Source organism: Phaseolus vulgaris, unplaced genomic scaffold (genome assembly GCF_000499845.2).
Source record: "Phaseolus vulgaris cultivar G19833 unplaced genomic scaffold, P. vulgaris v2.0 scaffold_18, whole genome shotgun sequence".
Lineage (NCBI taxonomy): Eukaryota > Viridiplantae > Streptophyta > Magnoliopsida > Fabales > Fabaceae > Phaseolus > Phaseolus vulgaris.
In genome coordinates this window covers 481,951-498,119 of record NW_027174087.1, presented here as the reverse complement: position 1 = coordinate 498,119, position 16,169 = coordinate 481,951, and the positions used below count along the sequence as shown (strand labels likewise).

At 48.0% G+C, this 16,169-nt stretch overlaps 1 protein-coding gene across 1 annotated transcript; it reads left to right on the top strand.

Annotated features, from left to right (window-relative positions):
• The first annotated feature begins 3,506 nt into the window (after nucleotides 1–3,506).
• Nucleotides 3,507–4,757, top strand: LOC137817175 (uncharacterized). Its single transcript, XM_068620425.1, has one exon. The coding sequence runs from the start codon at nucleotides 3,507–3,509 to the stop codon at nucleotides 4,755–4,757; it is 1,251 nt and encodes a 416-aa protein (XP_068476526.1).
• Nucleotides 4,758–16,169: the final 11,412 nt, after the last annotated feature.

The following is a 16,169-nucleotide window of genomic DNA, read 5'->3' as shown; positions in this document are numbered from 1 at the left end:
CTATCTACACCGAAACCTCATCCTTGGACTTCAGCACCTGGTCCAGTCGCAACCGTCGTTGCCTATCCATCTTAGAATCTACACCGAGAAGACAAATATAGCAGAGGTTAGGCACAGGCTAAAGTTAAAGTACAAAGTAGCAGACCAATGATGCATCAAGAAAGAATCCAACAAAAACAAAGGCCAAAAAGTTATAAGGAAGGACATTCCTACTTATATATTTTGCTAGAGCGTCGGCATTGAACTCTAGATTTATCAGAGTGGCGGTTTCAAAGCCCCCCACGCTGGTCAAGATCTGACAAGCCTCTCGATCGTTCGAGAGCAGTTCGTCCAGCGATTTAGACTTCATGGTCTTAACCTCTTTCACCCAGTATAGGGGAAAGCCGTAGAGAGCAGAGGGGTCGTAATCAGAACAGCAAATCTTAAAGAATCTACCCTTCCACCCCTTAAGGGATTGTTGGAAAAGGGATAGGAGGACCCTTCCAGGGATATTGCTAAGGCTCACCCAGAGGCTCTTCCCCTGCTTCTTCACCTCAAAGAAGTGCAGGAAAATATCTACAGAGGGCGTGCATCCAAAGAACCCGCACAAGACACCGAAGGCCTTGACGAAGGCCCAACCGTTGGGGTGCAATTGGGCCGGAGCGATATTAATCTCCGTCAACAACTCCCTCTCAAATCGGGAGAACGGCAGGCGCATCCCAATACACTTGAAGACCACCTGATAAAAGTAGAAGAAGGGGACCTCGTTGTTGGCCCGCTCGTCCCCGCATACGGGCTCCCCAGAGCGCAAGGGAGCACTGCAACGTCGTCATCATGCCTTTTCCCGAAGGCACGATGGTTAAAAGTAATTGGCTCCCCTATGTGGTCCCTCAAAGCTTTGGTGGACACTAGGCTCGAGCACTCGTCAAGGAGTTCGCCCGAAGCCCACGCATAGAGATCCCTATGGTTAACTCTGGAAGAAGGAGGGTTAGCAGACATGTTGGCACGAACTGACAATGAAATAACCAAGAGATCAAAGAAGACGAACTGTCAATGAAAGACCAAAAGATCAAAGAAGATGAACTGTCAATGAAAGAACCGAAAGATCAAAGAAGATGAACTGTCAATGAAGGAACTAAAAGATCAAAGAAGAAAGGTTCAGCAGTAGTACAGAAGGGAAGAGTCGACGAGGAAGAACGCAGGGAGAACTCTTGGAAGAAAGATGAACAGTACGGAGAAGATACGAAAAGGTAGAAACAATGAGTTCAAGTGCGAGATTTCAAAGACTCAAGCGTTACAGTTGAGGCGCCAGTTTTGGTGAGTTCTTGAAACATAGAACATTGATCCAATTCTATTGAAAATGCCTATGCTATCTCCAACTCAAGTTGATTCCATAGAATGTCAAAGAATGATCTCTACTTTGCTAGTGGAATCATATCACAAAGGCTCTAGAACTGCCATGTATAAGTCACACATAGCGGCGATCATCGTCATAACCGTTGTTTATACCCTTCCCTAAACAGAGCACATAGTCGAGGTATATACGGCGATTATGGTCATAATTGTCATTTTTACCCTTCCCTAAACAAAGCACATGGTCGAGGTATAGACGGCAGTTATGGTCATAACCGTCATTTTTACCCTTCCCTAAACGAAGCACATGGTCGAGGTATAGACGCCAGTTATGGTCATAACCGTCATTTTTACCCTTTACTGAGAGGTATAGACGACGATTATGATCATAACTAACCGTCGTCTACTATGGACATTTTTTTAGTTCATTCTGTTTTATGGATTTTCCAATCTTAATTAACTTATTCATTTAAAAACGGCCAACCAAATAAATAAATTCAAACACATTCATTCAAAGAAGAAAATTATATATATTGATAAAAATATTTTACAAACACTAATGTATATTCCTATCTATGTAGTGAACACTAATGTATATTTCTATCTTATGTAGTGAACAAAACCACACATTAGTGTTATCAACTATGAATAACACATGCGAGTTACCTCTACATCATCCATGAAAATATATAGTAAATATTTAAAACATGAAATAGTAATAATTGACGACTTATAATTAAACTTACTCATTAATATAAGGGCAAAGATAAATTATTTTTTCCTCTAAACAGTGTTAGTGATGTATGACTGGGTTTCAGCTTTCTTTAATAGGGATTTAAGAATATCATGATTCCCATCATTAATAGAAACTCCAGAAAAATACCTACAAGTTATTAGTTAAAGCATAATTAATAATAATTTAAAATAAAGTAAATTGAAATATAGGTAAAGATACTTACATCATAAAAAATTGAACTATAGTTATATTGAGCTCCTGGTTTCTGTACCGTCCCGTATCCGGGCGTTGACAAAGTCAAGGTCAAAGTCAACGTCGAGGTCAAAGTCAACATAAGGCGCCGCCTAGGTGAGGAGACGCCAAGTGCAAGCATCGCCGAGACAGGGCGTTGCCGAAAGGAAGCGTCGCCAAGGTAAGGCGTCGCCTAGGTGAAGGCATCGCCAAGTCAAGGCGTCGCCCAGCTAGGGCGTCGCCAAGGCCAAATGTCACCAAAGCAAGGTAATCACAGTGTCGCTCCCCGATACCCATGGGTAGGAAAGACCATGGAGGGAGCGACGCCGTGGGAAGGCCTCAAATCCCGATAATCCGGGGCAGTAATAAAGAGAAGAGAAAGGTGGCTTCAAGGCCACAGTAATAGCGCCAGTGTATAGCAATCTGACTCGTGAAGTGCCCCTGCCGCCCTAGAGACGCCCTTGGGATAGATACGACTCATGAGGAGGGTCACGCCCAGGGTAGCCAGGTGCAGGGTACGAGAGGAAGGTAGATACGCTCTCAAAGTGAGTGACTAGATGTTTGGGGGCATGAGTTGGCACCCAAAGGGTTAGCCCTTGCGTAGATGCACTCCCAGGTAGGAGGACTCACACGAGGAAATACCCTCAGATGGGGTCACGGCGCTGTGAGGCCCTCCACGTGTACAGCAACCAAGTCAGAATAGAAACGCCATTTTGTCAGGTACAAGGTAATTAAAGTTATTTAATAAAGTTTTCGTTTCGAGCGTTTAAGGTACTATAAATGCTCCCAAGCGGTTTAAACGTCTTAAATGCGTTGAAATTAAATGCGCTTTAAGGCGCTTTGAATGCTGTAGTAGCTTAAATAGCGCTTTGAATGTTGGAAACGGGGTTCGAACTTTTGGCAGACTTTCCCAGAGTACACTCTAGTTGCTTGCTCGAGTCTTGAGATTACGGACAAGGGACTAGAGAGAGGGTGGTTGCTTGCCAGAGGGAGAAAGATACACGATACACAGTTTCATTAGACCACCTTCAGCGTGCCAGTCACGGTGCTCCGATACGGAGGTGTGGAGTTTTGGTGTTTCTTGCTAGCTGACTTGAGCGTCGGAATGCAAACGGCCGCTAGGACGCCCCTTTGTCCTTCTTTGCAGGAATCCACAGGTAACCAGTGGGAAGGAGTCCCTAGCTGACGGGTGAGGTTGCGCACAAAGATGTCTCTGATGACGGAGTCGAAGATGGAACAAGAACGCATGCAGGCGGATCTCGAAGCCTCGCATGTGAGGAACGAAGAGCTCCGTCGTGTAAATGAGGAGTTGCACCGGGGTCTGAGGAACAACCAGGGGCAATGCGAACAAGATGAGATGGAGCATCTCACCCCACCAAGGGAGTTTTCCCCTCCATTCTCGCAGGAGATCCTAGATGCAGTGATCCCCAACACCTTCGCAGGGCCCAAGGCGATTTTCACTGGGATGGAGGATCCTGAGGCGCATCTCATGGTGTTCCACACGCAGATAGTGTTAGTAGACGGCTCCGACGCCGCAAGATGCAATCTCTTCATGAGCACCTTGACAGGGATGGCGATGGATTGGTTTATCAGCCTTCCTAATGGCCATATCACCTCCTTTCAGCAGTTGTCACAGCTGTTCAGAGAGCAATACCTGGCGAACAGGGCCCCGCCGCCAGTTTCCTACGACTTGTTTGATGTAAAACAGTATCAAAGGGAGACCTTGAAGGAGTACATCAACCGTTTCGGGGCCCAAGTGGTAAAAGTTGGTACGTCGGAGGAGCCTATGATTGTGTATGCCTTCAGGAAAGGCGTGTGTCCCGGCCCTTTTTGCGAATCTATTATTCGCAATCGCCCAAGGTCTTTTGCTGAAATACGGCGTCGGGCAGTGGAACATATCGCCTCCGAAGGAGAGGTGTGCTTGAAGCGAACCAGCGTTGTGCCCTCCCGCCCGAGGGCTCAGAAGCGGATTCAGCTCGTCAGGGTCAACGAGACCACGACGGGGAGGAAGGAGCCGGAGGGGAGACGCCCCTATGACGTAGCCGAGAGGTTGAAGGACCTGATCGCCGTGCCTAACATAGCCGAGAGGTTGAGGCGACCGACGAAGACTGATAAGGTGTTAGGGCCTCAGAAAGACTCTTGGTGTGAGTTCCACGAGGCTCTCGGTCATCACATCGACAACTGCCATTCGTTGGGTTACCAGCTAGATGAGCTGGTGAGAAGCGGGTTTCTGAAGGATTATGTCGTAGAACCCGCCACGACCACCGCTCTGTCGGCGCCAACGAAAGAACAAGCGCACGAGATGCCTGTTCTCGGCGAGGTCCACACCATTGTTGGAGGTTTTTCCGGCGGAGGACCCACCGCCTCCAGCGAAAGAAATACGCGAGGGGGGTCAACTCGATTTAGGAGAGAATCTCAGGTGATCCGTGGGAGTCGGACCTCGGGTTCACGAGGGTGAATCTGCGAGATGTCGTGCCGCACGACAATGACCCCGTGGTCATTTCGGTTGTCACAGCTGGAAGAAAAGTGCACAGGGTTCTAGTCGACCAGGGAAGTTCTGCAGACGTCATGTTCTGGTCGACATTCAACAAGTTGCAGTTGTCTCTCGACCTTCTGAGGCCCTACACAGGGTGCCTATATGGGTTTGCGGATAACCAGGTGGAAGTCCGAAGCTACTTGGAGCTGAGGACAACGTTCACAGATGGAGAGGCCTCGCATACCAAAAGCATCCGGTACTTGGTCGTAAACGCCAACTCCGCCTACAACATCTTGTTGGGCAGACCGACGTTGAATAGGCTGAATGCAGTAGCCTCCACGCGCCATATGAAGATGAAGTTGCCAGACCTCAGCGGCAAGGTAATAGTCATCAAGTCGGATCAGGAGGAAGCGCGAAAATGTTATGAGAACAGCCTGAAAACAAAGAGGGGCGTGTTTATGGTGTTTGAGGGTCTGCCAAGTGCAGACACGACGATGATTGAGGCGACGAGGCCACACCCATGAGGGGGACGCCCGAGGCAGATACACTCATGGAGGAGGGCCCTGACGACGCGGCGCCCGTGGAAGAGGCGGCGCCCGTGGAAGAGGCGGCGCCCGTTCAGGATAATAACAGGGATCAGTAGGCGGCTAACGTGGTGGAAAGGGAGATTGGCGGCAAAACGTTCAAGCTAGGGCGTTTGCTGAGCCAAGAGGAGCAGGAGGAGGTGGCAGAGGTGATTTCACGCCACTTAGATGCTTTCGCATGGTCTGCCTCGGATATGCCCGGCATCGACCCTGATTTCCTATGTCATCACCTTAGCATGGACGCCACGGTCCGCCCCGTGCGCCAAAGAAGGAGAAAATTTAATGAAGAAAGGCAACTGGTGGTAAGGGAAGAAACGCAGAAGCTGCTGAGTGCTGGTCACATCAGGGAGATTCAATACCCTGAGTGGCTAGCCAACGTCGTCCTAGTGAAGAAAGCGAATGGGAAGTGGAGGATGTGCGTGGACTTCACAGACTTAAATAAAGTGTGCCCGAAGGACTCGTACCCACTACCCAGCATCGACGCGTTGGTGGACAGCGCCTCCGGTTGCAATGTACTTAGCTTTTTGGATGCATTCTCGGGATACAACCAGATCAAAATGCACCTGCGAGATGAGAGTAAAACTGCTTTCATGACGGAGACCAACAGTTACTGTTACAAGGTGATGCCTTTTGGGCTAAAAAACGCAGGCGCCACCTACCAACGGCTGATGGAAAAGGTCCTAGCGCCCATGTTAGGGAGGAATGTGTACGCCTACGTGGATGATATGGTAGTAGCGTCGAAGGATAGGGCACAGCACGTGGCGGACCTAGAGGAGTTGTTCGTCACTATATCCAAGTACCGCCTCAAGCTAAACCCCGAGAAGTGTGTATTCGGGATAGAGGCCGGTAAGTTCCTAGGTTTCATGCTCACGGAGAGGGGAATAGAGGCGAACCCCAACAAATGTGTAGCAATCATCGCCATGCGAAGCCCGACGTCAGTAAAGGAAGTGCAGCAGCTGACGGGGCGTATGGCGGCACTATCAAGGTTTGTCTCTACTGGAGGAGAGAAGGGGCACCCGTATTTCCAGTGCCTTAAAAGGAATAATCGACTGATGAATGCAAAGCGGCCTTCATAAAGTTGAAAGAGTACTTGGCGACGCCACCGGTCCTTTGCAAACCGGTAGCGGGTGTGCCCCTCCGGCTGTAGTTCGCGGTGACAGAGCGAGCTATCAGCTCTGTGCTGGTCCAGGAGCTGGACCAGATTCAAAAGCCCATCTATTTTGTGAGCAACGCCTTACAAGGCACGGAGACGAGATACCAGGCGCTGGAGAAGGCAGCTTTGGCCGTGGTATTTTCGGCCAGGAGGCTCCGCCATTACTTCCACAGCTTTACAGTGGTGGTGATGACGAACCTCCCTATACAGAAGGTGTTGCAGAAGCCTGATGTAGCTGGAAGAATGGTGCGCTGGGCGGTAGAGTTGTCGGAGTTTGACATCCAGTGTGAGCCCAGAGGATCCATCAAAGGGCAGGTGTACGCAGATTTTGTGGCAGAACTCTCGCCCGGAGGTGAACAAGAGGTGGAGGCAGGCTCACAATGGTTGTTCTCAATTGACGGCTCCTCCAACCAGCAAGGAAGTGGTGCGGGGATAGTCTTGGAGGGACCTAATGGTGTGCTGATTGAGCAGGCTCTGCGATTCGCCTTTAAGGCGAGTAATAATCAGGCTGAATACGAAGCCCTGATTGCAGGAATGCTCCTAGCTAAAGAGATGGGCGCGCAGAACCTCTTGGTGAAAAGTGATTCCCAGTTGATTACTGGGCAAGTATCGGGTGAGTTCCAAGCGAAAGACCCACAGATGGCGGCATATTTGATACGTCCAACTGCTGAAGGGAGCCTTTAGCGCTCTTGAGTTAATACATGTCCCACGAGAACAAAATGTCAGAGGTGACCTGGTGGCCAAGCTGGCCAGCTCAGGCAAGGGGGGCAGGCAGAGGACAGTAATCCAAGAGACGCTTAAAGCTCCGAGGAAATTCATAGAAGACAACAGGGTGGATGTCTTCCATGTTAGCACTGCGAGAGGAAGGCCAAGGAGTCATCGTTCTCTGACTCAAGATACGTTGAAGACACCCCATATCAGCACATACGCGGACACGCCCCAAGAAGGAAGGCATGCGCAAATATGTGCCTTAGCCGAGGGAGACACCTGGATGACGCCATACAGACGGTATCTGGCAGATGGAGCTCTCCCAGCGGAGCCTGAAGAGGGTAGGAAGGTTAAGAGGAATCTCGCAAGATACGCTCTAGTGGACTGGGTATTGTTCAGGCACTGTTTCACCCACCCTATCTTAACGTGCGTCAGCGGCGACAAGTGTACCAGAATAATGGCGGAGCTCCACGAAGGCATTTGTGGGAGTCACGTAGGGGGAAGATCCTTAGCCTCTAAGGTGGTACGTGCAGGTTTCTATTGGCCAACAGTAATGGAGGATTGCGCGCGGCACGCCATGAGTTGCAAGCAATGTCAAAAACACGCTGACTGGCACAAGGCGCCGCCAGAAGAGCTGCGATCCATATACAGCCCGTGGCCTTTCCCTACGTGGCGAATCGACATCCTAGGTCCATTTCCATTGGCGATAAGACAGATGAAGTATTTGATTGTTGCCATTGAATACTTCTCCAAGTGGATAGAGGCGGAGCCCGTGGCCCAGATTACTGCGCACAAGGTGCAACACTTTGTTTGGAAGAACATTGTGTGCCGTTTTGGTGTGCCTAGGCGGCTAATATCCGACAATGGAACCCAGTTCGCCAGCCAACAGTTGAGAAACCTGTGTGCAGAGTTAGGCATCAAGCAAGTGTTCGCATCAGTCGAACACTCCCAGACTAACGGGCAGGTAGAGTCAGCGAATAGAGTTTTGCTGAGAGGGCTAAAGAGAAGGTTAGAAAAGGCCAAAGGAGCGTGGGCGGAGGAAGTGCCAAGGATCGTATGGGCATACCACACCACGCCCCAATCTTCCACCATGGAGACGCCTTTCAGCTTAGTGTATGGGTCGGATGTGATGATCCCGATCGAGATACACGAAAGCTCGCCACGCTTCCAAAATTTCGTGGCTGAGGAATCCAACGAAGAAAGGCGGGTGAACTTGGACCTACTAAACGAAGCCAGGGAGGAAGCCAGAATAAAGGCCGAAGCAGTAAAGAGAAGAGTAGAGCGACAATATAGCTCTAAAGTGAAGCCACGGAAGTTTCAGATTGGCGACCTAGTTATGAGGAAGGCTCACCCATACGAGCTGGAAAATAAGTTGTCTCCCAAGTGGACCGGACCCTTCAAAGTTACCGAGGCTAAGGGCAATGGTTCGTACAACCTAGAGACCTTGGAAGGGGGTCCCATTCCGTGCAGCTGGAATGCAGCTAGCTTGAAGTTTGATTTTAGTTTACTTATGTAAGCAGCCATGTAACAATCTTGTTGAAGGGGACACTCTTTTTCCCTTTCGGGGGTTTTTTAACGAGGTCACCCAAATAAAAAGAAAAAAAAAGTCCGAGAAAAGAAACTATACTCAAATTTTGAGTGATCATTGGAGAGCTTTTGAGCCTTCTTCTCTAGTCTCATCTTGAAGGATCCATGGTGTCCTCAAGTGGCGGCAGCACACTCATCTAGGAGCAACCATCCTTCTAGTGGCGTGATCATCCAACCGTACATCCATCTTCATGAGCACTCTCTTCTCCTTCCTTTCTTCTTTTGTTATTTCCTTGTCTTAGCTTGTTTCCTAGTTGAATTTGGTTCGACAGTTTCAGTTTTAATTGTGTTGCTTCGGTTCTTTTGTTGTGCCTTGCTGTTCTTCATCTTTCTTCTTCTTTTTTCCAGCTTTTTGTTTGGTACAATTTAATTTCCAGCTTTCTATTTCAGTTTGCTTAGCTTTTGTGCCTTTTTGTTCAGTTCAATTTGACTATAATTGGAACTTCTATATGAGTTTCTGTTTTGGCACTAGTTTTGGTGAGTTCTTGTTCATAGAACCTTGATCCATTTCTATGATAAAGTGCCTATCTCTTAACCAACTCAAGATGATTCCTAAGAATGTCAAGAATCATTCTAATTGTGCTAGTGGAATCACATCAGACGAGATCGCTAAATGCTGAGTAGACCACTGGCAGGGTTGTTCCCCAATACCCATGGGAAGGAAAGACCATGGAGGGAATGACCCCCTGGGGGGCTTCGAGCCTTCCCAGTGTTTGGCGTTTCTAGACACCCTGAGGACGATACGGCGCTGCTGTAGCAGGCCTCTCCTTAGGCGTGAGCGGCAAGCACCAAGAATCAAGGGACAAATCGCCTCGGTGCTTAAGACACACAAGGGACGATACGGCGCTGATAGATAGGCCTCTCCGCGGGCATGGGCACCGAAGCGCGACCTTGTCCCAAGCGTTTAAGACCCAGAGTAGGCCTCAGCTTTCGCGTTGCAGCAGTGGCGGAGCTGCCATCACCTTCACGGGGCGGAGGCCTCATAGATACGAAGGCGAAACAGGTTCTGAGGTACACATTGGAGTAAGGCACCGGGTGTACAGGGTCACCCAACGCAGTGAAAGAAACGGGTAAAGTACAGGCAAAGCAATCGAAGTACGTGAAGGTGAAGAATGAAGGTAAAATCATACAGACGGAACTCGATACCTCAAAGGTACAAAAATTGTCATGCAAAACCCATAGTTCTGACAAAAGTGCAAATAGTTCAAAGGAGTTACAAGTTTATCAAAGAGTGGCAAAAAAGAGTATAAAGCGCGAAAGGTAAAGGTGGTGAGTGAGAGTCGGCGATTCAGTCATCCAAGTCGAGAGGCACGACCTTCCCGTCGATGACATGGTGTGTGGGATCGCAGTTTGAAATGTTGATGTCAGGGTTCTCGCAGGACGCCTGAGTCAGAGCCTCTTGGAAGCCCTCTTCAAACGCGCCCGCCATCTCCCCAGTCAGTTCTTGGACCTCCCCCTCTAGTTCCGCAATCCTAGAGTCCTTCGATGTCAACTGTTTCTCCAAGAAATCCTTCTCCACATGGAGCTTATTGGCTTCGGCTTGGAGAAGGCCCAAGGCTTCGACCTTCACAGCCAAGGCGTCCTCTCTCTCACCTAACTTCTGCCTCCAAGCAGCGTCCACTTCTTTGAGTTTTTTCCGTTGTACTTCTGAGGCAAGAGCCGCCTCTTGGAGGCCAATGCTTTGGATTTGGTAGAAAGTGAGCTGGGCCAGCTGATCGACATGCGCCTGTTCAAGTTCGCGCGCGTACGCCTCGGCCCCCTCCCTGCCCTCGTGGGCCAGTTTTAGCGAAGATTGGGAAGCTTCCTCCTTGAGCCCCCAGTTTTGTTTCTCCTCCTTCAGCGCTCCCACTTCTTGTCTCAGTTTACGTAGAACCTCCCTCCCCTTGATAGCGCTCCGGGCCAGGGTGCACCACTTAAGTGCCACCGCCAGGAACGCCCCCGTATAATAAGGAATGCCTCCCCCCTTTCGCAGATCTGTTGGCGACATTCCTTCAGTAAAACCCTGCGTCAACTCCCGGTGGATGGGACGGGGAATCCGTGGCCTGCAGGAAGTCGAAGCTGGAATTGACGCAGGAGGGGCAGAGCCCGAGGCCTCAGCCGCGTCACGAAGCGGTAGCGGCGAGGGCGGGGGAACCGAATCAGTCCCCTCCTTTCATTCCTCTTGGGCTGTTTGAGGTGGAGGCGATGTGGCACTTGGAAGATCGTCCCTGAGAGAACTCCCGGCACTGGGAGACGCGACAGTCAAGGCAGGAACGCCCACAACCCTCCTCTTATTGGAAACCAAGGCGGCGCCCGAGTCTTCACTGTCAGAATCTATCACTAGCACCCTCTTTCCTTTGTTGGGGCGTGCTGGGGCAGGAGTCGACGCCATGGCCAATGGAACCGCGGCAATGGGAGAAGGAGTGGCAGACGGAGGAGGAGTCGGCAAGGAAGCGACGATTGGCACGTCAGGGGCGACGGCGTCTCCACCCTCTTTGGCGGATTTTGCCTTCTTCAAGAATTTGGCAAGTGCGAGTCGCCTCGAAGAAGTCATCACTGAACCTGCAGCAACGAGAATAACAGAGCAAAGACCAATTCAGATAAAGTAGAATGGGAGTATTTATAGCCAAACACATGCAGATAACCATAGGGGTTCAAGCGAAGCAAGCGAGTTCGTATAACCACGACAGCTCATGCAGTATAAACAATCAAGGGCAGGTACCGAAGTAAGTAGAGAGTCCATGGGCATTGAATTCATTGGCGATGAGCTTGGCAGTATCAAAGACTACCCCAAGCCCCGCCAAGGCTTTGCACACGTCCCGATCAGCGGGGGAAAGTTGATCCAAAGCCAGGGCCTTCATTGTTATGGGCTTGTCCGTCCAGTATAGAGGGAAGCCTTCTAGGGCAGTAGGATCGTACTTGGTCGCACACACTTTGAAAAACTTCCCTTTCCACCCTTTGAATGAATTTTGGAAGAGCGTGAGGATGATGCGCCCGGCGACGCCAGAGAAGCTCATCCATAGGCTCTTCCCTTGTTTCTTCACTTCGAAAAAATGAAGAAAGACATCCACGGAGGAGGGGACGCCCAAATATCCGCAAAGAATTTGAAAACCCCTTACGAAAGCCCGGCTGTTGGGGTGGAGCTGGGCGGGGGCGGTGTTGATTTCTGTGAGCAGCTCCCTCTCGAAGGAAGTGAGAGGTAGACGCAGGCCCACTCTTTTGAATACCATTTGGTAGAGGAAGAAGAAGGGGCTTCCTCCAGTGACCCTTGAGTCCACACAAACAGGTACCCCGGGTTTCACGCGGCATACCAAGACGTGGGAGTCATGAGTTTTATGGAATGCGTTGAAGTTGTAGAGCGCGGGGTCCCCTCTGTGGGCCTCCACGTCGTTAACGGAGTTTAAGGTGGAGCATTCGTCGAGGAGATCGTTGGAGGCCCAGACATACTCCTCTTTATAGTAAGACCTAGGGAGCAGAGGAGGCGCGGTGGTCTTGGTTTTCACCATTGACGCAAGAGCTGAAGAGCAAAGAGAAAAGAAAGGGTTCATCGAAAAAGGGTTTGGAGGAGAAAAGGGGGAAAAAAGGAGTAATCCTAGGCGAACCCTACCCACGCGAGAGAAAAGAGGAACGAGAGAAACGAAGAAGCACAAGAACGACATCCAAAGACGTGCAGAAACATAAACAGTCCCAGGCAGTTCATCCATACATTATAGTCATGCAGTAAAGGGAGTCATCAAGGATAGGAAAAACCGTACCTTTAAGGGTCGAAGGGTGTGGTGAGCGGAGGCACGAAAAAGCAGGGATTGCGAGAGAAGAAATTCGAAGAAGATGAACAGTGAGAGAAGGCAGAGAAAGTGGATGTAACAGTGGTTTCGAGCGCGGAGTTGGGGGGTAACTTAAACGTTACGAGGAGCGCTAGGGGGAACGAATGGTGACCGTGAGATGAGGCCACGTGTCGCAAGATTAGGTGCTCACTGGGAGCGTAAGAGACTCTTGGGGCTGACCGCGTGATGAACCACGTGGCAAGCGATTAAGCGTGGCCCTAAAAGGGGTTGCTTTCCCCGTTTCAGAGGATGTCCAATCAGCCATTAAGGGCACCCCAATGGTTCAGAGAATGTCACATCAATAGTTCGAGAAGTGTCACGTCAGCAAAGAATGACACGTCACCAGGGTGACACGTGGATGGCATGGGCGAGACCTTAGTCTTTGCGCTGAAGACAAGTCTTCAGCTTAAAACTGGGGGGCTTGTGTACCGTCCCGTATCCGAGGGTTGACAAAGTCAAGGTCAAAGTCAACGTCGGGGTCCAAGTCAATATAAGGCGCCGCCTAGGTGAGGAGACGCCAAGTGCAAGTATCACCAAGGCAGGGCGTCGCCGAAAGGAAGCGTCGCCAAGGTAAGGCGTCGCCTAGGTGAAGGCATCGCCAAGTCAAGGCGTCGCCCAGCTAGGGCGTCGCCAAGGCCAAATGTCACAAAAGCAAGGCAATCACAGTGTCGCTCCCCGATACCCATGGGTAGGAAAGACCATGGAGGGAGCAACGCCGTGGGAAGGCCTCAAATCCCGATAATCCGGGGCAATAATAAAGAGAAGAGAAAGGTGGCTTCAAGGCCTTAGTAATTGCGCCAGTGTAAAGCAATCTGACTCGTGAAGTGCCCCTACTGTCCCAGAGACGCCCTTGGGATAGATACGACTCATGAGGAGGGTCACGCCCAGGGAAGCCAGGTGCAGGGTACGAGAGGAAGGTAGATACGCTCTCAAAGTGAGTGACTAGATGTTTGGGTGCATGAGTTGGCACCCAAAGGGTCACCCCTTGCGCAGATGCACTCCCAGGTAGGAGGACTCACACGAGGAAATTCCTTTCAGATGGGGTCACGGCGCTGTGAGGCCCTCCACGTGTACAGCAGCCAAGTCAGAATAGAACCGCCATTTTGTCGGGTACAAGGTAATTAAAGTTATTTAATACAGTTTCCGTTTCGAGCGTTTAAGGTATTATAAATGCTCCCAAGCTGTTTAAATGTCTTAAATGCGCTGCAATTAAATGTGCTTTAAGGCGCTTTGAATGCTGGAGTAGCTTAAATAGCGCTTTGAATGTTGGAAATGGGGTTTGAACTTTTGGCAGACTTTCCCAGAGTACGCTTTAGTTGCTTGCTCGAGTCTTGAGATTACGGACAAGGGACTAGAGAAAGGGTGGTTGTTTGCCAAAGGGAGAAAGATAAACTGATGGAGATAAAGCTCAAGAGGACATGGAGGCCAATCAACAAGATCAAGAAGAGGTAGAGGCACAAATGGAGGACGCCCATGGAGGTCAAAGCCCACCTCAAAGGATTACAAGAAGCATGTTCAAAGCTTTAGGAGCTAGGGGACATTTATTTTCTCTTTTTGTAATTTCTTTAGTTGAAGGTGCTTAGAGGGAAACATTAGAAACCTCTTTTGTTATAGCATCTTTTAGGCTTTAGTTAGGAGCTTTAGGAGGGGGGTGTATTAGTAGATAGGTGTAGGAGTAGAATAGGAGGTGCCAAAGTGAAGGAAGAGGTCACACCTTCCTCATGCATAGGTTTAGGCGCCGGTTTTGAATAAGTTTAGGAGGGACTTTTGAATTCTCTTAGCTTTGATTTTCAGCACCTTAGGCTATAAATAGAGGTGCTCTCCTTGTATTTTTCAGATTTGAATTTATCCAAAGAAACTATACTCAAAATTGGAGTGAGCATTGGAGAACTTTTGAGCCTTCTTCTCTAGTCTTATCTTGAAGGATCATGGTTTCCTCAAGTGGCGGCTTGCACACTCATCTAGGAGCATCCATACTTCTAGTGGCGTGATCATCCAACCATTCTTCCATCTTCATGAGCATTCTCTTCTCCTTCCTTTCTTATCTTGTTAATTTCCTTGTCTTAGCTTGTTTCCTAGTTGTTTTGGTTCGGCAATTTCAGCTTGTTTTGTGTAGCTATGGTTCATTTGTGTTCTTGGCTGTTTTTCATCTTTTCTTCTTCAATTCCAGCAATTTGATTCGGTTCCTTACTGTTTTGTGTTGTTAATTAGTGTTTTTGCCTTTCCTCCATCTCTTTTGGTTCAATTTGACAATATGTGGAACATCCAAATGAGTTTGGGATTTGGTACTAGTTTTTGGTGAGTTCTTGTCTTAGAACAATGATCCAACTCTAAGAAAAGTGCCTCAATAATGTCCAGCTCAAGGTGATTCCTAAGAATGTCAAGAATCATTCTCCATATGGCTAGTGGAATCACATCATGTGGTATCATGAGTCTTAGGTTCTTCTTGTTTAATTGTTGAGTTGTGTGCACTTTAATTTCAAGAGCTCTTTAATTTTCTTGCAAATTAAGTTTCTGTTTTGGGTATTAATTGAGTTTTCTTGCTGTTTTTCTTTTGTTACACCAAGTGCTTGTGAAAAGGTTTATGGCACTCATTATTCATATGAGTATGGTTGCTCTTTTGGAATGGCATTCTCCTTCCTAGAGTTTACCTTAAGCTTCCTTTCAGTTGTTGTTATTTTTGTCATATGTCTTTTAATTTTGTAATCATGTCAAGTTTTGTCTTAGTCATGTTATTCCATAATTGTCATTAATTCTAGTAGTACTTTTATTGTTTTTGATTGATTCTTGCTTTAGTGTCATATAATTTTCTGAATTGATATTGATCCTTTGTGCATTTTCTTTTTAGAATTGAGTTCATACTTGTATTCTAGAGCTATACAAGTTCCAATACATCATTTTCCATTATGTCTTTGCTAGTTCATAATTCTGTTTTTTATTCCTATTAGGATTCCTCTGTTTCTGAAAAAGAGTGCTTACTGTTTTCCTTATTGCAATTGATTTACTCACTGGAAAATTCTGAAATTCTGGATTTGTGATATTCAAAGTGTTAGAAAAGAGTAGAAACAAGAATCATTCAAAAATTCAAAGTACACAAAAAATGATAAATAAAATAAAAAAGTGTACAATTCTGCCAAAAAGAATACGGTAATCTGGCAGCGATTTTAAAAAAATTATCTCAATTAATTGGCTTACTGTTTTTAATTGATTCCAGTGCCATTATTGAGTTAACATCTTGAAGTTTCTGTGGTTTAAATTTCATAATCCAGTTCGCTCTACATCATTCCAGTTAAATCAGTGAATATCAAGCACAGTTTGCATTTTAAAAAAAAAATTTCCAGTAGCTAATTTTTTTGTTTTCTTCATCTACTCTAGTGCTTTTCCTTAAGTATTCTTTTGTGTGCCTACTTTTCTCATTGAGTTCTTTATTTTCTTTATTGTCTTTCATTCTTACTCTTTGAGTTTGTCTTACATATAGTTTTCCTTTTGCAATTACCTTTCCTTGCTTATACCTTTTCTTGTTTGTCTCTATTGTTTCATTGGTTTTGTGGTGGTTGCT

Bases quoted from the DNA above. Each gene is read 5' to 3' on its own strand.
- LOC137817175 (XM_068620425.1), top strand. From the start codon at position 3,507: ATGTCTCTGATGACGGAGTCGAAGATGGAACAAGAACGCATGCAGGCG.